This window comes from Hylaeus anthracinus, unplaced genomic scaffold (genome assembly GCF_026225885.1).
Source record: "Hylaeus anthracinus isolate JK02 unplaced genomic scaffold, UHH_iyHylAnth1.0_haploid 11997, whole genome shotgun sequence".
NCBI lineage: Eukaryota > Metazoa > Arthropoda > Insecta > Hymenoptera > Colletidae > Hylaeus > Hylaeus anthracinus.
The window spans coordinates 5,128,560-5,153,023 of NW_026534344.1; the positions used below are offsets into that span (position 1 = coordinate 5,128,560).

The following is a 24,464-nucleotide window of genomic DNA, read 5'->3' on the forward strand; positions in this document are numbered from 1 at the left end:
GGGCACGGGTTGCACTCGGTAGCCTCAATCAGTATCAACCATGAAGAATCGAGCCGCGAAAGCCTCAAATATCTTATTTATGGTGGCGTGCGACGATCGCGAAAATAGGATTAAGGATGGCTAAACCGAGGCGATGACAGCGAAAAGAAGGAATAAATCGGATGAATCGTAAACAAGTAAAGTAACGAGATGGCGATTCGTTGAAATTTCAACTCAAACTTTTCCGACTTTCGCTTACTACCCTGTGGCTTTATGTCTTGGAGGAGTAAACGGGTCGAGGACTGCAGCCTGGAGATTTATGCATCGTAGAAACCCACTCAATGAAAATCTGGCGTCTCTTATCCGGCGCGACGTTTGCTCCAACAATGAAATTTAAAATGTCACGCATCCTGTGGTCCCGGTGCCCTTTCACGCCAGCCAACACTGGTTACCCCCGCGGAATTGGGAAATATGGTATCACAATCATTCGAAAATTATTGAGAAATCTAGATTCATAATCATTCACAAATAATTACGTAACCTAGATTAAAAATATTTCACTGGTTGAGAAACTTGGATTCACAATCATTCATAAATCATCGGGAAATCTAGATTCGCAAGTTATTGGGAAATATGGATTCACAACCATTCCCAAATTATTGGGAAACGTGGATTTACAATAATCCACAAACGACTGTAAAACATGTATTCACAACCATTCAGAAATAATTGACAAGCCTAAATTCGCAACCGTTCACAAATGATTTAGAAACCTAGACTCGCAACAATTCACAAATGACTGGGAAACTTGGATTTTCTGCATTCACGATCTTTCACAAACGATTGGGAACTCTTATTCGCAACCATCCGCAAATGATTGCCAGCACCGAGTTCGCATTCATTCACAAGCGATGTCCTGTACAACCAAACGGTAACCCTCGCGGAGATCGCGAACCCTGCCAAAAAGTGACGCAACAAAGACCTCATTTCGTTTACCGAACCGTCTTGGTTGGACGATTGCAGAAAGCAGAAATCGTTCCCGTGACATCCGGGCTTGTTGCGTCGAGGAAATTAAAATAGTGGCAATCGTACGGAGCCAGCGAGCCGGAAGCTGTCATCGGTGCCTTGCACCCTTCGGATTCGGGACCACGCGATCGCCGGAAGTCACCGGTCCTTTCGCTTGAAAGGTTAGAAAGAGGATTCCTAGGCGGAAAAGTCTGCGCGATAGAGTCAAGCCGTCGTCCTTCGTCCTTCGCGACCGGGGTGGCAATATAGCGGGGGTGGCTGTGGCTGTGGCGGTGGTGGTGGCAGGTTGGTGGGGGCACGAAATAAGGGTAGTTTTCAAAGGTGGGGGCGGCGGTTCGTCAGTTTCCGGGTTGTTCCGGAGTGAGTTGAGGGCGTCGTGGGGGCGTCGCGGGGGGCGGCGGAAGGAGGGCGTGCAGGAGCCGCGGGCCACGACACGACGAAGCGTCGCGACGTCAGTAGAGCGCCGCGCTATCGACCACCGCCACGAGACACCGTCGTCGTGGTCCTCGTCTTGGTCTTCATAGTTGTTGTCTTCCAACGGTATCCTTCCTGGTGTATTCGCGTCTTCGCGTTCGGTGACAACTCGAGCCCAAGTTCCACGGTGAAGGGTAGAGATAATCGTCGCCGGCAAACGCTATCGGTGACACGGAGAAGCGAGGGAGGATTTAATCGCGCTAGATCATCCCTTGGATCTACTCGGACGCGCCACGTGTCCTTTGCACGCGTGTCCATCGAGTACCCGCCGCGTCAAGGTCGTGGAAGCAGCGTGCGTCTGTGCATGAATACACACTTAAACCACCGTCGTCTAAAGAGCCACCCCGTGTGATACCCAATGACTGTCCATCCAGGGACCACGGGAGACACATGTTCGTTATAAGGTCAGTGCACGAATTATGTGTACCCGGTGTCTTCGTAGCTGCGTCGATGAGAGTACCTTCGTTTAGTTTTCTCCTTCATTTCCCACACGACACACCGCGGCCGAAGAAGACAAGTCGCCGGTCGCAATGTGGATGCAACCGACGGTTTACGACGTTGCTGTTAGACGGTAACGGATTTCTATTTCACGCTTTCGATGTGCCCACGTTGCGTTCAGTAGTTTGCGAATATTTTCGAAGCGATTATTCGCGTTTCGAGACGCGACACGGTGTTTGGAAACTTCGCGCGGACTCGTTTGCTGATAAGCGAATGGTTGCGTTTATGGGGTTCGATGTTTATTGGCATACGAGACGAAATACTTTGTGCTTGCATTGTTCCGTAGCGATGACTACTGCGATCGCGACTACTGTCGTGGAATATTATCACATTTTTCAAGTTTTATCGTACTTCTGGCGAATAGCAACGGATCGTAGAAATGTTTTAATAAGGGGTTGGCGGGGTTATTGACAAGTTCTTGGGAAAGGTTTTCAAGGTTCTTGGTTAATCTCATATTTGTGTTTGTACGATTAATAACGTTGTCGTAGAATTTTATCATGTGTATTGGAGATCTATCATATCCTTGGCGAAAACTAACAGGATAACGTAGGTGGTTGAAAAGCTTTTGAGATTCTTGTTTCATTTTAACTCCTGTGGAATTTAATCATACTCTTGGTGAATACAGTGATTGACAAGTTCATACGACTTTTTTGGGGTTCCTATTCCGTTTCAGACGCGTGTCTCTTACGATTAAACTTTCCATAGAATTTCATCATACTCCCGATGAATAGGAACGTGTCACTGAAACATTTGCGCTCAATGGAGATGGTCGAGACTTTGAGAGAGATTTTCTTTAACTTTTTGGTTTAACAGTGATTCACAATTTTCCTTCAATCGAATTAAAAAAGGAAAAAGAAACCAGTGAGTGTTTACAGTCGGCCAAGAAACGTTGCTGCTTGTTCCAGACCTAAGTTAAAGAGATAGACCATTTTCTATACTTCTGTCATACTTGCGTTGTTTTTGCTTCCCGCGCATCTACTCGTCTCTGTTCAGAATTTTCGATAAAAATACGCAGAGATCGAAAGATTCTCCTTTATTGAAATTATCCACGGGCAAATTAACCCCACAAGCGAATTGCCTAAGTGCAGAGAATACCCGGAACGAAACGGCCGTGTGACGTAACGAAATCTCGGCTGGCTTTCGCGCAGATGAAAACACACACTTCGAGATTTCCCTTAGCCGCTGGAGACATTACCGAAACGGAGAATTTCATAGGGTGGAGACGATCCAAACCCTCGTGACACATACTCGTGCACGCAATAATGGCTCTTATGTGAAGATTCGTCAAAAGCGAGACCCTTCGACGATATTTCCAAGTCAACGACGTTCTCGCCTGCCCCTCGTTTTGTTCTCCGACCACATGAAGAACCACGTATGGCTACGAGGGGGCGGATTCCAAAAGATTCTGTGCTCGACGACGCGCTTTGTCTTTTGACCTCTAGAAATTAACTTAAACGCAAACGAACGGAGCAGAGAAATTTTCCTATACGTAATACCACCCCTTTAAGTTAATTATTCTGATCGAGAATTTTTTCATTGAACCTGCTTCCCGATCGCTTGATCTTGTCACACGTGTAGCCAGGAATGCACAAAGTGTTGCGTTGTGCACGACTCAATTGCAGAACAGTAACATTTATATTGTCAGATAGAGAGTTAGAATTATTTCTCAATATTATTCTACGAATGCCAGTGCCTTTGTATTTTTTAATTCACAGTAGAGATGTCTATCACTTGCAATGTTGCTGCTCCTCATCCGTTTCTATTTCTTTCTATTCTATTTTCTTCTTGTTTATAACTTTTGTCTTTATTTAAAAAAAAAGAAATGCCACTCACTCGACGTTCCGAATATCAACCCCATCTCAATCTACCAGGCTCATGGATATTCAACAAACAACCGTCGCTAAGAAACAAAAGTTTACATAGTTTACATTAATAGTCCCCCGGTTCGAGTACGGATGTATCCAGAGATATATCGCAATTGGGAAGCACCAAAGGTCTCCCCGTACTTATCGATTTGGCGTTAGGATCGATTTCTCTCGTCATCGCGCCGCGTTCAGATTCGAAACGAAGCGGAATCCTCTCGGCGGGGTTAATGAAATTAGAAAAAAAAAAAAAAAAAGAAAGGAATCCCTCTCCCGATTAAAAGTCCAATCCGAATTAAAAGGATCCCGAACCTGGGAAACTTGAAAGGTTGCCAGTGTTTCCGGTCTCTGGGTTAGCGAATTGGGATGTATACTTTAGAGCCAGCGTATATTACGGGATCGAACTATATAGTTTAGCGAGTTGGACGCGGCCGAAAGCGCGCGTTTGAAGACGTTGGCGAAGAGGGCGGCCGGGCTGAAAGGGAGAGAAGAGGAGGCAAACCTTTCATCGCATTGAATTTCAAATCGTCGTATCTCCCTGGAGGAATTGGCGCCGATCCAATCGCGATTCCACGCTTACCTGCTTGCACTCCCTCTGTTTCCTGGATCTTCCTCCTGCTCTTTTTTTTTTTCTCTCTCTCCATCTTCCTTTCTCGATCTCGCTCTTTCTCTCTTGCCCCTTTTATATTCGTGCTCGTAATCATGTCGTATATCGGGGACGAGCAAAACTGGGTCGTTGGAACCCGCAAGGCACAGGGAACACGGAAGAAAAGGGCAACGCAGGGGTGCAAGGTGCCTTGACTTTCTCACCCTGAAACTTCGAGTGTCGTAACAATTGGTACTTCGCGCAAGACAACCTTCTCGAGCCCGGAATCACTTGACTTTCTCATATCGAAGCTGTCACGGTTGGAACAATCTTTATTTCGTGCTGGGCGAGCTTATTATCCCATGAATGTCATGATAGTCTTCGATAGGCGGATTTTATGCATTTATGATATAAATTGATGTATTAAATACATACTAAACGGAACTAAAAGAGGTATGTGCACAAAATGAAATTGAAGTATTATTTTATTAATTGGAGAATATATTGAACACGTATACGTATATGGATTTATGATATAAATTGATATATTAAATACGTACTAAACAGAACTAAAAAAGGTATGTGCACAAAATGAAATTGATGTATTATTTTATTAATTGGAGAATATATCGAATATGTATTATGTACATTTTTTTTAATGTTTCCTGCATTACTCTACGCCATAAATACACAAAATCAGCAGTCTAGTTGTGGTAGTCATCGTTTAGTGTAAAGAAAAATTCTTAACCCAAGAATTACCTGACTTAATCACCTTGACACTTTGGATGTCACCAATCGTTTCGTTGCGTAAAATAAGGTTGTTAATTCCAGAATGACATGACATTCCTAACTTCAGAACGAGTCGACTCAATCACCTTAAACCTTTGAATGCCACCTACAATCGTTACTTTGTGCGATAGAAATTTCTTAACCCTAGAATCACTCCATTTGGCCACCTTGAAACAACGAGTATCGTGACATTTGTTAATTTGTGCAAAACAAGCATCCTAACTCCGGAACGAGTTGACCTCACCATCTTGAACCTTTACATGGCTACCAACGTCGTCATTTCGTGGAAGAGAGGCTTCGTAAGCTCAGAAATATCCGACTCAATCTTCGGAATTAACTTCAAAATTGTAAGGCCCCGTTTGGATGGCCCCGAAGGAACCTTTAGAAACGCACGGTGTCAGTCGAGACGACAGAAATTCCTGTTAAGGTTGACACTAGTAATGCTAAGGTATGCGATTGCGCAAACACGAAGACAGGTCGCAATGTCGACGTCATCGACGCCCCTCGGTCCGTTGACTTTCGCGGTTGGCCATAAATAATCGGGTAATAATCGATACGTCCAACATTAAGTGGAGAAGCCCGCCAAAATATTGGCCCCGTACAACAGGTTGTATTTTTCACGGGGACTGACGTTTACACGCCGCGGTTATTTATCTGTAGTTTTGTCAGAAGCGATTGTTAACTCTTTAAGGGACGCGGGACGACCCGACCTTAACGAAATCACTGGAGCTCACTGTTCGACTCGATGCGATTCGGAGGTGACGTTTGAGCTGTTCACTTTGAAAGTGGCACGAACTCGTTTTTTTTGTAAAATGGAGTTTTTGTAAGCAGTGATTACCATATGTACACCCTCGCTCATAAATAAGGGGACGCTTACTACTTTCAATGAATAATTAATAATGTACACCGTAAATTATTACTATACACAACATAGTTGATTCGCAATTTTTATTAGATATTTGTGACGAATGTGATTGTGTGAATGACTATTGTGGTGATTGTAATAAAAGCCATGTGTTTTACAATACATGCAATTACACCTATTTCCTTCGTACAATTAAATACTTAATCTTCGCGAATGGACATTGTCCATGGTCCGCAAAAAAATATTCATAAATAATCTATTATCGTTGTTAATCAAATAATATCAAACGCTGAAGATCATGAAAGGTTTATTGAACAGAATGTTGCAAGCTTTACCATTCCTCGAATCCGACATACGTTTAAAGTATAATGCTCCCATTGCTTTATTAATCCCCTGAGAGTCTCGTTTTTACTGGCATCGAATAAACTTATTTAAATGAAAAACATTTCTGATACCAAAAAGATGAACGAACCTAATAATAGACACTGGGAATACAAGAAACAGTCAGCCTGGGCTTTATTATCGTCGGATCCGATAGTACCCCGGATGGTCGTTGACCGACATCTGGAAAATATGCCTTCGTACTATTAACCTCTTTCAGCTCTTTTTATTCGTTCCATTAAGAGTCCTTTTACATCCCTCTGAATGGCGGACTTCCGTTTTTCTAGGGTTAAACGTTTCATTTAGGACGCGCAATTTTTCCCTTCGTCTCTCTTGCTCCGGATGAATTTTTTTTCTAAAGTGAATGTAATTACAGCGAGTTCCATTTGAGAGGCGCGAAAACTCCCTGTCTAAGAGACGCGTGATTATTACCACTAACTCTAATCAGCACGTTTCACATTTGAAGGTATATAGATAACAACGTTTGTACTTTTGACGTCTAAGAGGCGTATTGAAGCCAGTGTCTCTTACACAGGGTTCACTGTACACAGTTCTAGCTTCTCTTCGATATTGATAATCTTGACTTCTTTAATTTAAACCTATCAAGCTGATCTATTTGACCCATGTACTTCAAACTTTCTTTTAGTATCACTTAATTCTTGACAATGATTTTACTTTAATTTTTGGGGGGACAGCTATCATAGCAGAAAATCAATTTTATAATCGATATTATTATAAAGGTAACTCTAACTCCGTTAATTTTCTAAATTTATTAATAAAACTTCAACTGTGCATTCGTAAAATTACACGCTTTCACAAAATAACACAAAACGATTTTCATTTATCTAACAACGCAGAAATCCCCTTTAACGCTACGAGTGCCAGGCATAATCATGAAAACAATTGCGAAGCTAAACTTTATTCCTATACAATTGAAACTATTTATATAGTGAACATCGTTCTATGATCAATGATCTGTCATTCTATAACCGTGCTACCAACACTTGCGATAGTATTTATTTCTACGATTCACGAGTCCTATCCAGGCTTCTTTCTTCAGAACGAATTTTACAATTCCTTAATGAAATTCCCTGCGACCCTAACATGACACGGCGACCGACGCGTTCAACGTTCGCGTGAGAACAGACAGAAGAATCTTTTACTGCCGGTCCCATAAAACGGGCGCGGTGTTTACACAGGGCACGGTAACTAATATAAAGTTACCGTATTCGCGTGCGCATTGACAGGAATGTTGCGCAACAACCACCGCCGTTTTCGTTCCGAAACTTGCGACATCTAGATTTATATATCGACGTCGAGCGGTGGGTGCAGTGTACCTGTTTACGTCCCGCGTCGCAGGGACTCCGCTGTAAATCAAATTCCGGCGTCGCGCGGTCCTGGCATTGTTCGATACCAGTATTTAAAGTGCATCCAGCACGAGCAGGTGCCGTTACCAGACGGATTCGCGCTTCTTCGGCCAGGTCAGATACGGCGCGCTTTAGAACCTACAATAAAGTCAGTTTACTACGGTTCATTGAGACTGGTATCGCCCCCCGATTGTTGATCTGTGTTCATCGACGGTCGTAAAACGCTTCTCGACGATCCCCGCGGACTGGACCAGCTCATTTCGCTGTCGCTTCTTCCCGATAGCTCATGCTCGCCTACAATTACAATGTTGCTTCTTGTGTTCTTGCTCGATAGACAGGCTCCATTCAAAATCAACGCGTTTGTGAGCATTGAATTAAACACGTAATATCTTCGAGACTAAATCTTCGAACAATTGATGCTAAATTACGAATGCATTTATTAATCGAACTGAATGTATTTAAACTAACAGAGCGGAGAAATCGAATATAATAACCAGTATTTAAAAAAGGGACACTATGTCATGTTTGACTTGTCTTTTTATTTCGTTCGCGAAGGGCTTTGCAGAACGGACTTTAAGATGTTCTTTTTTTAATAAAACAGAAATGGTATGAAAATTTGAAATGAATGTATGATACACATGATTACAATGAAAAGTGAGAGCTGATGTTTAATACAGACAGGCGTATTTACTTATTAAGAAACAAAATCGTGACGCCTCTTTTGAAAAACTCTTTACAATGTTTCGCAAACGGCAGATTTAAAATCGGGCCGACGTTCGTGTCGAAGTGACCATCGCTTGAGAATTTTTCTTTCCATTTTTCCCGGAATGGTACTTCGATTCGATTTTTCTGATATACTACCACTCGTTATAATAATGTATCGACGAAGTTTCACAAGGGATGATAGCGAACTGGGAAATTCAGAGAATTTTGAACCATAGCGTGTAAGTAGAGTAAGCGGTGTAACTAGAGTATGTAAGCAGTTCATCCGTGACAGATAACCATTTCTCATTCGTGCCATAATACGGTTAGGAGGCTGAAATCGGCATTTTAAAAAATTCAGATATTTATATTCTTAGCTAGTTATGGCTTTAGAGTTTTCACTTTTTACACCTATGTACATTTGAACATTAATAATTCTTCCGAAGTACTTTTTGTACGTACTTAAGAGAATTTGTGGATCTCGAAATGTTCATAAATATAAGATAGAGCAAATTTCTATTAATACTAGCTAGAGCACAGTTTAAGAGATACTGACTCAATGAAATATTCATGAATATCGGTGACTGTAAATTTTTAAATATACTAGTTGGAGCGTGATGTCATAATTATCGGTCGGAGCAAATTTGTATAAACACCAGCTAAAGCATAGTTTCGTAAATATTGCCTAGATCAAATCATTATAAATACAGGATGGAGTAAATTTTCATTAATTATTGCTACATCAAATTTTTATAAGTACTAGCTGAATCATAGTTTCATAAACACTGCCCAGAGTATATTTTTATGAATGCAAACTGAATACAATTTTCATAAATACTGGTTAGAGCAAATTTTTACGAATATTAATTGGAGAAATTGTATCATAAATACTAGTTCGAGCAAATCGTCATAAATACTAGCCGAAGGCAAATTTTCATAAATATTAGGTGCAATAAATTTTCATACGTTTGAAAATGTTGGAGCAGGAATCATCAAGAATTCACCGCGATGAGACACCTAAACCCAAATACGATATAATATTCGTCTCCACTCACTTTCCACCGATTCCCAATTCACACTTCCGCCGTGTAACATTCATTAACGTCCGAGAGAGGTTCATTCATTTCAGAGGTAGAAGGGTGCTCCAAAACAGTCGAGAGCTAGATTCGGAGAACGTCGAAAGAAAAAAAAAAAAAAATAGTGTCGGGAAGGATTCCACGAAGTGTCCTTCCCTCGAAAGGAACAGCGTACCTTCTAGGGAACAGAGTTTTGCACTAGGAAATGCACAGGTAATTTAAAAGGTTAGAGACCTTCGGGGAGGTTAGCTTGCTACCTTCAAAGGAAGGGGGCCAACCGCCGCGCCGGCGTCAGCGTTAGAAAGTTCATCTCGGTCGCTGTTTGCTTTAACGCCTTGGCGACTCGTCCGCAGTTATCCAAACGAACGGAAAGCCACTCACGAGAGCACCTGTGGAGCTTGGGCGTTGCTTTTGTTCTTCCAACCTCTGTCTTTCTCCTTCCCTTCCTCGCTGGTATCCCGGTGGCCCTCTGCTTCTACCTACCTGTTGTGTTACTTATGCCTGAGCGGCCGATCATTCGGAACACGGGTCACTTTAAAGGGATTAGCACAATTTTCGACTCGGATTCCAGCCTCCAGGCTTCGCCTAGTCGCTCCTAGCCAAGTGAAAATTAAGACGCGTCACGGTTCCGACGTGAGAAAATTACAGGTCCACGTTTTCGAGAAAATCTTGGCCGCGGTTCGCTCGAGTTGTCCAATGGACGGACGTACTAATTTGCGGCTCTTAAAGTCTGCTCCTGGAACGTTGCTTCGGACGACACGGAACTCCTATTTGGGAACTCGTGAAAGCGTGGGATTTTGATGGATCGCGGCTTCGCCGGGATCGACGTACGAATCCGATCGTCTTTTGCCGCCCGCTTCTGTTTGCATAAGTGGATGACACCGCTGAATATTTAGCATCGGGTAAGCCAGTGGACCCCTCATTTTTGCTTCGAGGGCCGATGCGGAGACGTGGACTCCCTACGGAGGTTCGTTCCGAAGAAACTTGAAAATTAATCTTAGCTGTTATATACGAAGAGCCGGGAAAATATTAGGAAATTTTCATTTTGATTGAAAATAGGCATTGGAACTTGGTATGCGCGTGTCGTGAGTAGGCTGCGGGTGTTTATGCGTTCATGAGAAATGTAAACGCGCAAGAGTTCTCCAACAGTTAAAGATCAATTTTAAATATGAAGCTAGCGAGCATAGCGGCGTGGAGCATCGAATATAAATCGAGATGCATTTTCTCTTGAACGTATCTAGGTTTTTAGTTCGCAGGAGTTCTGCTATTACTGTTATTACAACTGCTGTTTGCGATTCGCGGATACGCGAACACTTTGCCCCGTGAATCCGAAAAATATGCAATCCCGGGCACGAGATGCCGGGATATGTTGATTCGCAACAACACGCATAGGTTTCCCTTAACGATCGTTGAGGAGGAAGCACGTTTGTCGCGGGGATTCCCTCCAGTCACGGCTGAGGCATCTGAAAATACTGAAAGAAAGTTGGTGAAAATATTTTGCAAAAATTGTACAAAGCGAAATGTACTAAACGGTAGGAAATTAAAGGGAAGTGTGTAAGAATGAACGAAACTGAAGGAAACAACCGAAAGTGATCAAGACCGAAGAAAACTAGACAAAAACTACATAGAATTGTATGTAGAATTAACGAAAATTGAAGAGGATGTAAGAAAATCGAAGAAAACTGAAGAGAACATAAAAAAAAATTGAAAACTTGACAGAAACTGTACAAACCTGAAGAAATCTGAACAAAATCTAATAAAACTGAAGAAACTTGAAGCAAACTGAAGAAACCTGGACATAACCATCGTTGTGTTATTATTGTGACGATTGTAATAATTGTTATGCATGTGATGATCGTTTTAGTAAACCATTTTAACAAAATTAGTGATCACTATAACTGTTTATTGTATTAACGACGATTTCTACGATTGATGCCTGTGGAGATTGATGTAATTATGATTGTTAATTATCGTGACGATTAACGTTTGATTATGGATGTTTGATAGATTCATGAGTGACAACAACCTGGACGGATGAAAATGACGACACGTCCATCCTGGATGTACTAACTACTTACCGCATTCTACCCAAATAAATAAAGGATGAAGTGAAAATCTCAGTGAAAACTGGGTCGACCGCAAACGGTGTCCGTTCGATTCGTGTTAATTGAACGAACGTGGCGAAACGTCGGTAGCGAAGAATCGTCGCGTCGATCCGTCCATGAAAAACCAATAGGAGATCCCGCGGTGCCCGCGATTTTCCGTTTGTTCTCGTGGAACTTCTCGAGCGAGACGAAGTTATAAATTTGTCCCCTGGGAAAACAACTGGCAACAACTCCCGGTACGCGAAAGCAGGCGACCACCACTCCTGGTTGCATCCTCATCCCTCATCCTCCAGAACTCGGCCCGGTTACCACGATCCTGGGAGTTCGTAAATGCATCCATGCACACGTATTTTATGGCTAGCTTTCTCAGCTTTCCGTCTCCCTTCGTTTTATCGTCGCTCTCCTTCCTCTCATAGTTTTCTCCGTTTCTTCACCGATCCGCCACCCCCGCCCGACCGTCCCGTACCGCCAGAAACTCCCTGGGACACCGAGCAGCCCCCGTTACACACACCGCGTTCTGGGATATTTTCGCAGGATGGATTCTTTTTGAAAATACTTAAAACTTCGACGATTTGTCGTCCGTGTACGAGTCGAACTCGATAAAGCGCTAGAATCCATCGCGTCGCGGCGTTACGGACTTGGAAAAGGACCGTCACGGGGAAGAGGAACGAAGTGGCCAATCGATGCGGACCCGGTGTACCATCCAGGAGATGAAGAAAAAGATAGCAGAGACGAGACCGAACCGGCAGGGGGAGGAAGAGCAGGGAAAGGAATGAAACAGCGAGACCAGAAGAAGGAAGGACAAGCTGAATCATTCGTGGCAACCGAGATAGACGAAAGGGGTATCCAGGACAGAGACGGAGCTGAGATAAAAGAGAGAGAGTGAGAGAGAGAGAGAGAGAGAGTGAGAGTGAGAGAGAGAGAGAGGGAGAGAGAGAGAGAGAGAGAGAGAGAGAGAGAGAGAGAGAGAGAGAGAGAGGGCGGCGGGGTAGAGGGGACAGAGAAAGAGAGAGTCGTGGAAGAACTTAATCACATAAAATCCTTAAAGTTCGCCCTGGCGCGACGCGATGCACTTTGATCGCAGAATTTATGTTCGGGGTGCAATGTACCGCCATTATATTCTGTGCTCGTCGGTGCGTGCCGTGGAAAAATTCATCGTGGAGACGTAGAGGCGGATTCGGTTTCCCCATTGATCGGCACGGTAGGTTGGGACACGAGGAGAGAGTTGTTTCCTTCTCCCCCCGCTCGTCATAAGAAAATATTATTCTTCCCAGAAAAAGTCGGTGCCCCACGAACGAAAGATTCCAAGCTCCTGCGAGGACCGGCGGCCCGGCGTTCCAGGGGATTTTCTGCAAACCAAAGGGGTCACTAAACTCCTTCCTCTTAACCGCTTTACGGATAATTACGCCGTTCGCGAGATAAATCGATCCACTTCGCTGTTTCGATTTTTTTCAAAGCGACGAATCTCAAGTTCTTGAAGTTTCGAAAGACTTCGGTTGAGCTGCTGTGCAGACGTGTTGTGCAGACATTCTTTCTTGTGGATTAAAAAATAGTTTCTGTTTTTTTTGTTAATATCCTTATTGCTCGAGGTCTTTAACGTATTTCTGTGAAATTGTAATTGACAATGTTGTAACTGGACTGCGGATTTTGTACATTTGTAATGTACAATAATATAGAAAGCATACGTAAAATATACGGTAACGTACGTTGAACATATTCCACAATTAATATTATAATATTCTTATTTTACTTTGCATTAGTGCACATAACTTTTGGTTACGTTTAGCACGTGCTTCACGTCTTATAATATAATTCTCGTTAATTAATAATTGTTTAAATATTTATGATAGTTAAGATTTTATGTACAGATATATAATAAATTTATTATACATTGAATAAATATTTATAGTATAAATTAATATTTAAATACCCCCACCGAAATCCATAAAAAAACCTGGATTTATTAGTTCATACCACAGATCCATATAATCTGCAGTATAACCGTTTATATCATAGGTCTGTCAGGCCGATTGAACATGAAACTTTGAAAGGGTATTCTTTTACACCGTGTAACGTAAGATCTAAGTTTAAAGTGTTGCCATTTTCTCCTTCCACTTTCTATTTTCAGAGATACATTAGTACCTATGCATAAAAAGTATGAGAGTTGGTAGCATTATCGTTAAATTAAAAACTTCGAAGTAAGTAAGTTTTTCCTGTGCGATCGTTAAAAAAGTTTCCCACACTTGGACGTTACGAGTTTACTTCGAAAGGTGTGCTAGATCTCTGACCATGTAGAACATATCGATACTTGAAACTTTAAACGCGTTATTCTTGAAATCATGTCTCTCAACCCGGTTGACAGCATAACTCGATCAATAATTATCCTGGCACTTTCGAATATGTTTTTTTTTTTTTTCTTTAAAGATCCTCTAGCAGATCGCTCGTATCTCCAAGAATGTTTCATATTTTTGGATGAAAATTTTTGTGTTATACCGTCAAGCATATATCATTCGAACAGAGAAGCACTGATTATAAAATATATCGACCGAGTACAGAAAAAAATTCGCGAAAGAGTGCCTCTTTTCAACTTTGCTAGCGCTTCCGGATGGAAATTTTGTTTACACCATCGAGCGTATATCCTTCGAACAGAGAAGCACTGACTATAACATATATCAACCGAGCACGGAAACAAAATTTCCTTTTCTTTTAATCTTGCAAGTACCCTTAATCACCCCTTAAATCGATAGCCGAGCCGATAGTCCCGAGGATTCGCTAAAGTCCCGCGCGACCTAATAATTTGAAAAGTTGCAGCTCGGCCTTGAAAGCCACTCGAATGGAAAGCCCGATGCGCCGAGGGAAAGCCTCGCGATTAAAGGGTACGCGAAAATCGGAGCAGAGCGTGCTCAGGAATCGGTCGAGCTTCTCTCCTGGGGGAACATTACGTCGATAGCACGTAGATACGAGTAATGTCCGCTGAAAAGAGCGCTCGGAGTTTTTATGGTCGGTTGGTAAAGTCAGCAAAGACAATGAAAACATCTCTGTAAATCAGGAGAGAAGACCGGTAAGGAGATTAGTAGAGCTTACAAGGTATTACGCCGAGACGAGGCGGAAGGAGGCAGGCTACAGAGTCATCTCAACTTGGAAGCTGGCTGACCTCGCTTCGTCCTTTTTCTTCTTGGCCTTTCCTCTCCACTTGTATCTGCCGCTTCCTCTTCGGCTTTATTTTTCCTCCTTCTGTCGCTCTTTACCAGTACTCTTGGAACTTGACCCCCCCTCTCTCTCTCTCTCTCTCTCTCTTTCTTTCTTTCTCTCTCTCGCTTCCTTTCTCTGATTCTCTTGGGAGCTGCTCGCGCGGAGTTAACCACCCATGAAGCGGCACAATATATCTCGGAGATAATTCGCTTGTTAGGGTCGTATGCCTTTACATTAATCCATCTGCTCGCAGTCTTTCTTGTAACCGCCTCTTTTGCACGTGAACACGACGACAGGGTCCTTTGCGGCGTCGCGCTCGCCCGGGGAAAAATTGCCGTCTCAATTTAGCCGAGGCAACACCTATTTAGCTGCTTTTCTGTGACTTTAGGTAACGGTCGCGGTTACGCAACCCGGTAACGCGATTTTGGTGCTCCAGTTGCGCGTTTCGTGTCGGATGTTCTTCGCGTAGGACGATCGCTAGGGGAACGTGTTGAATATTAACACGTTTATATAAATGGCGATACATATTATATTCTTGTATTGAATATGAAATAGCTTGAAGATTTCAGAGATTGTATCTTCCTGAAGAATTCCACGTTACTTTTGTACAAAAATTCGTTAGTTGGTTTATTATTAGTTTATCGTTAGTTTGTTATTTATAGTTCAGGGTTAGGTCTGGTTTGGTATAATACCTAATATTTATTTGAATTGTCACCTGGCATCAAATTGTTATATCATTTAATGAAATGTGAATTGCGTAATGATAAAAGACTGGAGGGAAGTGGAATAAAGAAAACGTAACTGTAGAGCAAGGAAGAAAATTGAAGAAAACTGAAGAAAACTCAACAGAACTGTACCGAACTGAACAGAACTGGAGAAAACTGATCAAAATGAAAAACGACTAAGCAATAGTGAAGACAAGCAATGGAAACAGTACAAAACTGGTCTAAACTGAATCAAACTTGACAAAATTGGAGCAAATTGTGCAACGTGTTAAAAAATGGACCGAAACTAAATAACCTGAAGAAAACACGAGGAAACCGATACAGTTATTTTCGTAGCACTCGTTAGCTTGTTTTCTTCATACCGGCGAATTTAAAGACCTACGAGAGCGTTGCGTTTGTCCGACATGTTCGGTCGGTCTTACTGTTACGGGTATACCTACGTCAACGAAACGAAGATACGTTTCAAGGCCCGTAGGTAACTCGGAACGGTGTGCAAGGCACTTGTCGTCGTGTCGATCCACGCGATACCGCAGGACCGCCTGTCACTCGGCCTCGATTGATCGGTTCCCGCTTTGCATCCCGATCTTTCCTCGTTCCCCCTTTTGTTTCTCCTTACGTTCGTCTCGCTCATACGACGGTACGCCTTTCGTAACAGACCATTCTCCCCGTCTTCATCGTGCCTGTTCCCTTTATCGTCATTTCCCTTACACGCGTATGCTTCTCGCACCTGACGCGTCCGTCGATTCACTAATTTGATATACCGAAAGCGGCCCTCACCTTCGGACCGATCAATTTCATTTCAACAATATAATTATACCCGCCAGGGCGACAGTGTAACAGTGTAACGATTCCACGTCGAAAGTGTCGGCAATGTCTTCATTAGGCGTTGCGTTTCTAAGAAAATATGTCTAGGTTAATTGAGTCGCTGGATTCATGAGGATTTCGCTGGTTAACACTGACGATGCTTAGATGGGATATTTCTGCTTCGAGCAGCTATTTTAGCAATATAAATTTCGAATCGCGTTTCATGCTAAAGTATATTTACAATAATATTCTTCGTGGAATGAATGCAAGTTGGTTAATGAAATTGTTAGCTTTTCTGGGCTTCTATGGCTACCGTTATCACATGTTTAGCCTTAAATTACAGATTACTTAGAATAATACTAAAAAATATAATGTAAAAGTGATACGTAATTTTTGTTCGATATCAAATAAAAGCAAATATGAGAAAGTATACGCGAAACGTATACGTAACATTCGTGCCTACGCGAAACGAAATAAAAACGGTATAATATTATTTAACGAAACGGGCACCGCGTATCTTTCGGTACGCGATTTCCATAAACGCATAAAATCCAGCGATAAGCATCCGGTAACAAGGTCCATGACAAATCCTTGTGCGTTTACCGCGTAAATGCATCATTATTTCACAAAAGCTCTGGGCGACGTAAGCGCGGATTTACCGCTCCATAAACAATCGTTACACCCAACTTAATCAGCGAAGTACAATAACATTGATTCCGGAATGAAGTTAGGACGGTGTCGACGGAGGCGCGTACCGAAGCACCTGTGCACGTTGCTTTCTATCAGCGGCGGCGGTGGTGGCTCGTGGGTGCTAGCGATACGTGGAAGCGTAGGTGCAACAACGCGTCCAGATTATTGGGTATTATGGTACGTTAACACCGTGAGAGAATCGTAAAGTCACGACGAGGAGAGCCGCTTTATGGCGGTACGGGGGAGCAACAAACCGGGAAGATAATGCCCCGTGATCACGCTCCGTATGGGGATGCCAATGCGTTAAGGCGCTCTTAAATTTATCTAACAACTTGTAAGCCGCGCGGTGGCGATGTTCGATTGGCGTCACAGAAGCTAGGAGTCTATTAACTTGTCATCAAAATTCCGACACGCGACATACGTAGAGATATAAAAACATATTTATGTAGGCTCGCCTCGCTGGATGACACTCTGATATTATTCATGAGCGGCAGGATGACTGTTCTAATGTACGGAGTGACACAGTTTTTTACGAGTGTATCGAATAACGAATGAAATTGAAAGATTGTGTTCGATCATGTTTAATTAAGAATATTTTATTTAATAAAGAAAATTATAGCTCGGTGACAAGTGAATTTCGATTTATTCAGAATTTATTCCACTGAAATTTTAGTAGATATTTGCATCAGACTTTATTCGAATAAAATTTTAATAGTTCGATAGTGAAATTATAAAGTCAAGACATTTCGTTCTATCATTTCCAAGTTCACGAATAAATTATTATTATTATCTCTGTTATTTGAGAACAGCGTGTTTGCTGAATAAAAATTGATTCGACTCAAGTTCTATTCAAATTCCTTATGATTTCAAATAATATTATTCATGAAAAACGGATAAGATTGTTTCGAGTGAGTACTATTTCCCATTATTTTAAAACTATACATATTAATACGTATTATAAAATAACCAGCTGTATAATGACTCGTTCGTAATGACTCGTTCGCTATAGTTGTGAAATAATTTGAAATAGTACCTATTTAAACAATCTCGTTCGTTTTTCATGAATAATATTAAATATACATATAACACTGCACATAACTCGTATTAGTTTGTAAGATACGCATAAACGTAATGCAAAAACTTTGGACTTATAAACTTTGCACGTGCATGTCCTCAAAATTAATTCCTGAAGAAGACTTCACTTCGAAGCGATATGCTTTCAGAACAATCTTTCAAATTGAAAGTTTCTATAGAATAACCCATCCGCAAGGAAACTTCGATATCTCTCTTCTTATGGTATAATACATATCGTTGCAAGTCCAACTGGATCTTATAAATAATTTCCAATGCCAATCGTAACACACGTATCGATGACTGAACAGAAATGATTAGCTTTTAAGGTACGCACAAACTTAACCTGAAAAGAAAAACTCTGTATTAGCATTCACGTCCTCGGAATTAATCCGCTCGGAAGACTTGACTTCCGAGCGACGCGATTGTTCAGCCTCCTTAGGAGCCGTTGCATAATGACGCGGCGACGTTCAAGGCGCCAAATAATAAAATCATCCGAGCACTCGGTGAACGTGGTCCTCGGTGAAATATTTAGGAGAGGTCCTCGTCTCGCGAGGAGTATCGACGCGGTCCAATCAGAGCGGCCAGAACGAAACAAGCTACCACCAGCCTTGCCAAGGCAGCCTCCATAATCTGATTGAAGTCGTTCGATGGCTAATGAGCAACGTCCTCGCATTCCATTCTCACCTTTCTTCTCCCCTTACGCGTGCCATTGCACGTACACGCGTTTCGAAGGTTTCCGAACCAGATCGAAAGCCCGTGCATTCTTTCTTTTATTAAATAAACAGCGACGCACGAGTTGACTCGTGTACCAAACGCCACGATATGAGCACACGCGTGTACGAACAAAATGGACCGCGAATATCAGGGATGGAGGACTTGTAAGACACACTCGAGACACTCGGCGACACTTCTCAGACACTCTTCGAGAAAATCGAAGATCGAGTAGATACGCCATGCGAGAAATATGGATGGCGTGACTTGACTCGGAGCTGGTCGCCATTTTGTTTATGGGGAGAATTACAATATGAGGCCAAATATTCAGTGTTTTTAGCGATATCTTTTATACAGGAAACTAATTCAGGTGTGTTTTATAGTACATTTAGTAATTTTTTATATTCATTTTACGCAGAAGTCTTTGAAATATCAATATCATGTTCCCTTTAGCAAATTTTCGTCCTAGTTTGCTTTCGGTGGAAATACCGGAAGTCGTAATCATTCGAAATCAAGAGAATTTTCTTTTTTGCATTATTAACGCGTTTTCTAAGAATATAAACTAAACTGCGGTCGGAGAAGAAAATTGAGTTTTTTTGGGAGGCCTGGGAATGTTCGTTCTTGAATAGTATCCCTAGAAAGAATTCCCAAATATCGTCACGTTCCTCTCGAATCTCTTACATCAAGCATCAAAGAAAAGTTCGCCTCGACTAGACTCAACTCTGGTCTATCGTGAGAATTAAAGACTCTTAATCGTACAAAAAACCTGGAAAGCCGTGTATAATTTGAGTAACGAGATTGGAGTCAGCCAGAGATGAAAGGAGAACAGAGCAAATTAGATCTACTCCAGAAATGATCCTGTGAAGTACGATCTCAAGATGAAAGGAGCTATTTTTTATTTTGTCTTGCAGCTAGTCTTCTATCCCATCCAGTTGCATCCAGTTTGGCCAAGTCGAAGACGACGTTATTTGCATCGGGAATGGTCGCCAACACGTGTAACTGGGCTTAAACGAATCCCAAATGAAACGGTCTAACGGTATCAAGCTTGTCTGTCAACTAGCTGTCGAGATACCTATCGTTGCCGAGGCTCATAAACGGGCGAGACGCACCTTTGTAACTTGACCAACATCGAACGAGCCTCGTCGATTTGCTTTACGAGCCATTTTCCCATATTTCGCGCCCTCATCGTTCTCTCGTCATCTCGTAATCGCCGTCATCATCATTATCGTCCGTGATCTCCCAGTTCCCCGCGAGAAGGCCCTCTTCCTCTTTCCTCTTTCGTGGCTGGCTCTGCGATCGCAAGCAACATCTTAGTTGGAATCTTTCCTGGCGCCGTGTTCTCCATTTACATGTACAGTGTGGCATGGAAAAACGTGATTTGCAAGCTGCTTCCTGACCAGAGAAATAAATGAGGGCTTTTTTCGTGACACGTTGGATGCGCTCCGGGGGCCGGAGTTCTTCAGCTTTCGGTTTCGCTCGAGTGTGCACGGGCAGAACCATGTTGATTCGATCAGTGTCAGTCTCGGTGGAAATAGACAGCTACTCTTTCGTTTCTTTCGTAGGTTTAGGTGAGTGAGGAGGTTTGAATATATCGAGGTCGAATACTAATTTCTAGTCGTTGAGAAAGAACGTTTAGGTAATATCGAATCCAAGCTACATTGTATTAAACAAATTTGAGAATTTTAGGTGATTGAACTCTTCGAAAGTCTTTGATTAGTTTCTGCAAATAATGATATTTTTAAATGAAAGTTTGTAATATCGTCACTTCAGTAGTGTGATACGTGGACGCTAATATTTTCTATAAACATCAATAGATTTGTATGAAAATTGACAAAAGTATTGTTCAAAGCATGTACTTTTGAGACATGAATGAAATATTTTCATTAGTCATTCTGTATCACGAGAAAACATTCTTAAACAACAGCATCTTTCCCATTTCTAAGAGTAGTGTTTCTATTTAATTGGCAACAGGTAAAATTCCTCGAATAATTCGAGAATCCCAAAAACCAGCAGTAGAACCAGAAGCATCTGCTTTACAATCTCGAAGGTAGACATGGCGTGCGTCGCAGTGGCGCCCGATAACATCTGCAAACCGGTACCCCGGGCACAAACTCTTGCAATTTCTCCTGTAAAAGAAAATGTGGTTAACATGTCGTATCGAAATGGAGGTCTTTAAGCCAACGGTGGAAAAAATGATACCACCGTACGATAGTGACTGCAATTAAAGGCTGTCCTTTAAAACGTTTCACAATGCAACTGAAAAATAAAAAGGACGTCATAATTTATCACCGCTGGTACAACGTGGGATGCGATTAAGGTTACGCGAGAGACATTGTGTTAATTTCGGTGCTGAAATATTCTTTACATTATCGAGACTCAATTATTTTTTACGGTAGAAAGTTACACAAGTTTTGAAAAATTCTATGCAGTAGTGGAGAATTATTTAACCAACAATTTAACGTTCGTAGCGAATAATTTCGAGTGACATCTCTTACGCGCGTGATTTGTGTCAATTTTAGTGGTATATGCTCTTTATATTATCAATGTTTAATTATTTTTTATGATAGAAGGTTGTAATACCTTCTTTTTTTTTTTTTAATTTTTGTGTAGCGGATAATTACTTAACCGACAAATTATCATTCATAAAGAATATTCTTAGGTAATATTTATAATTTCCATTCATTCGTGGACAGTTCACTATGAACAAGTGTTTTGGGCGTAATCGTAATCATAATTACGATTACGATTGTAATCAAATGTTTCAGAGTTGCAATTTCGTTCACGATTACAATCATAATCACGAATTTGGTTGCGATTAGGATCGTAATCGTAATCGTAATCGCAACTCCGAAACATTTTATTACATCGTAATCGTAATTATGATTACGATGTAATTATGATTACGTCCAACACTGCTATAAACGAAGTCGGTATTACACGGTCTAGTTCTCAATTACACACACAGAAGAGACATATTCAAGGAACCGCAAACCAAACGCGCTGGAAACAGTGTGGACAACATTAAGTGCAATTGTACACGCATAACCGTGACTCAGGTCCTCGCATGAGAGAGTCGACGATAATAACAATAATGCCTGTTTATTGCCGTTCCCCGGTAACGTTCATTATAATAAGAGTAATGTATCTTTATAACCGTCCGGCGTAATGGAATTAGGTCCACGTTGGTTTCCAGGCTCGTTTGATCATCTTCTGTACCCTTTCGTGTTCCACGTTTCATCTCTTTCAGGCGCTGGGTATCTTGGGTATCTTCTCCTGCTTCCTCGGGCTCCTACGTGTTACCAAGTAATAACTGCAACGGCGACGCGACACCTCGGTATTACAACGCCGCTGTAATAGCTTCGGATCCTCTCTCCCTCGGTTCTCTTCGTCCAGTCGTTTTAATAAGTTTGACATAATCGCCTGCGATACCGATTACACGATTTAGCAACCGGGCTTCGGGGCCGCGGCTTGCTCGAAATACACTCGGACGTGAAAATACCTCTTCTCGTTTTCGCGTTCCTTAGCACCTGTTGTAACTTCTTCGGGCGATTAAAGTTTGACGGCATTTTCGCGAAGATTGCAAGGAAGATCGTTATTGTTATAGTTTATCGCTAGGCTGTGAAATGTATGCACTTACGCAAAGTAGAATATTAATATTGTTACGTTAATTTATGAAACAATTAGTTATCTTCCTTCTCCAATTTTTGAAATATTCACCTATCGATCTCTTCTATTTTCTTTTGTAACGCCTTACATCCGTTGTAACTAATTTCGACTTTGTATTTACAAATATGTTTATGCAAATAGCGTACCACGAAGGTTCCTCTGACTATACGTAATCGCTTAATAATATATTTTTAAAGAACATCAACTATAGAAGGTCTGGAGTTCAACGTTACTCTTCCATTCCCATTTTAGTTAAAATTCAATGATTTGAAAATTGATTATCCAGTTTCGCTTAATAATATATTTTTAAAGAATCGCTTAATAATATATTTTTAAAGAACATCAACTATAGAAGGTCTGGAGTTCAACGTTACTCTTCCATTCCCATTTTAGTTAAAATTCAATGATTTGAAAATTGATTATCCAGTTTGCCTAATAGCTCACGTCTTCGCGGTTGGCACTGGGCTTCCAGAGTGGATCAATGTTTGCGAGGGTATGAAACGATTTGTAACAATTACGAGCTGATCTCTGAAAGCAGATAGCAGCCTGCGGTGTGGCAATAACCCTATGTCATTCTGAGCCTCGGACAAGGACTTGTAGAGAGGCAAAGCCTCGGAAACGTTTGGTGTCCGATAATCGTGTTAACATGCGACGGTGCCACCCTATTCTCAATCCTTCCATCGTCATCCCCTCTGTTGGAGCTGCGCGCGTCTTGATCGGTTTACTGCTACCGATCAGTTAAACCTTTTCTGTTAAACGATATTTTCTAATCAGTTCAACTGCAGCATTCAGTCAAATTGCATGCAGACCTAACATACAGTCACAGCCTGTGACTCACAGGAGGACATATTAAAACATATTGGAGGGCATCTGTCGCAAATGTTATTATTTGAAACATGTTAGCTAATCAAGACCTAACAAAGGCTAATGTTGGACTCGATGCTATCTTAAACTAGATCTAATTCAGAGACACAGGAGAATACTTACAGAAAATATATTGAAAGCATTCTTTGGAGCCTTGTTTACTATCTGAAGCACGCTACCTAACGCAGACTAATCAAATCATAGTTCAATCTAACCCCACCTAATCCATACTTAAACTAAACATAATTCAGAGACACAGGAGAATACTTCTAGAAAATATTTTGAAAGCATTCTTTGGAGCCTTGTTTACTACTAAAAGCAAGCTACCTAACGCAGACTAATCAACACCTAACAAAATTTACCCCATATACCTAATCTATACCTAAACCAGACCTAGCCCAGAACTCCAGAAGGATACCTCCAGAAAATATTTTGAAAGCATTCTTTGGAGCCTTCTTTATTATTCGAAGCACGCTACCTAACGCAGCCTAATCAAATCTTAGTTCAATCTAACCATCTAATCCATACTTGAACTAAACGTAATTCAGAGACACAGGAGCATGCATTCAGAAAATATTCTGGAAGCATCCGAGGCGACCTTCGTTACTATTTAAAGCACGCTCGTAAAACTTCTTGTCTTCTGGTCGTGACAACGCGACTCCTGGCCCGTTATCCTTGCAAACAAACGCCGGAAGAAAAGGAGGATTCGCAGGAATATTCATTGTCCGCGGAGCCGTCGCGCTAGAAAATCGAATATCGCTCGTTAGCAAGAAGGAGCGAAGGGGGAAGCAGGAAGAAAATAACGGGAAAGGAGAGAGGGATGCCGCCGTGACAAATAAGAGAAATAAACGTTTGCAAAATAGTTTCGCGTATTTCAGGGTTTTCCGTCGAATGGAATGCACGATATGCAGCCAAACTGGTCGCTTTGTCGGCAAGGACAACCTCGACATTTGTTTAGAATACATTAGAATCAGACATGCGAATATTTGTGAATTCGGTGGCGTTCTTATTATTTCATGGTACTTTAA

The 24,464-nt window shown here is 41.7% G+C and overlaps 1 protein-coding gene and 1 long non-coding RNA gene across 4 annotated transcripts in view; one reads left to right on the forward strand and one right to left on the reverse strand.

The window, feature by feature from the left end:
- Nucleotides 1-24,464, forward strand: part of LOC128889862 (uncharacterized) — a 166,497-nt gene that overhangs the window by 34,532 nt on the left and 107,501 nt on the right. The window contains exon 1 of one of the 3 annotated variants that reach the window (XM_054147898.1): nt 1,473-1,883. The exons of 1 other annotated variant lie outside the window; for it this stretch is intronic. In XM_054147898.1, the coding sequence (XP_054003873.1) occupies nt 1,870-1,883 (14 nt within the window). In that variant the 5' untranslated portion in view covers nt 1,473-1,869. One more of the 3 variants, XM_054147895.1, reaches the window with a different exon arrangement.
- The window catches only part of LOC128889874 (uncharacterized), a 172,548-nt gene continuing 157,436 nt past the window's right edge, over nt 9,353-24,464 (reverse strand). Inside the window, exon 4 of the long non-coding RNA XR_008460508.1 lies at nt 9,353-11,077. This is a non-coding gene — a long non-coding RNA (uncharacterized LOC128889874). The remainder of the gene's footprint in view (nt 11,078-24,464) is intronic.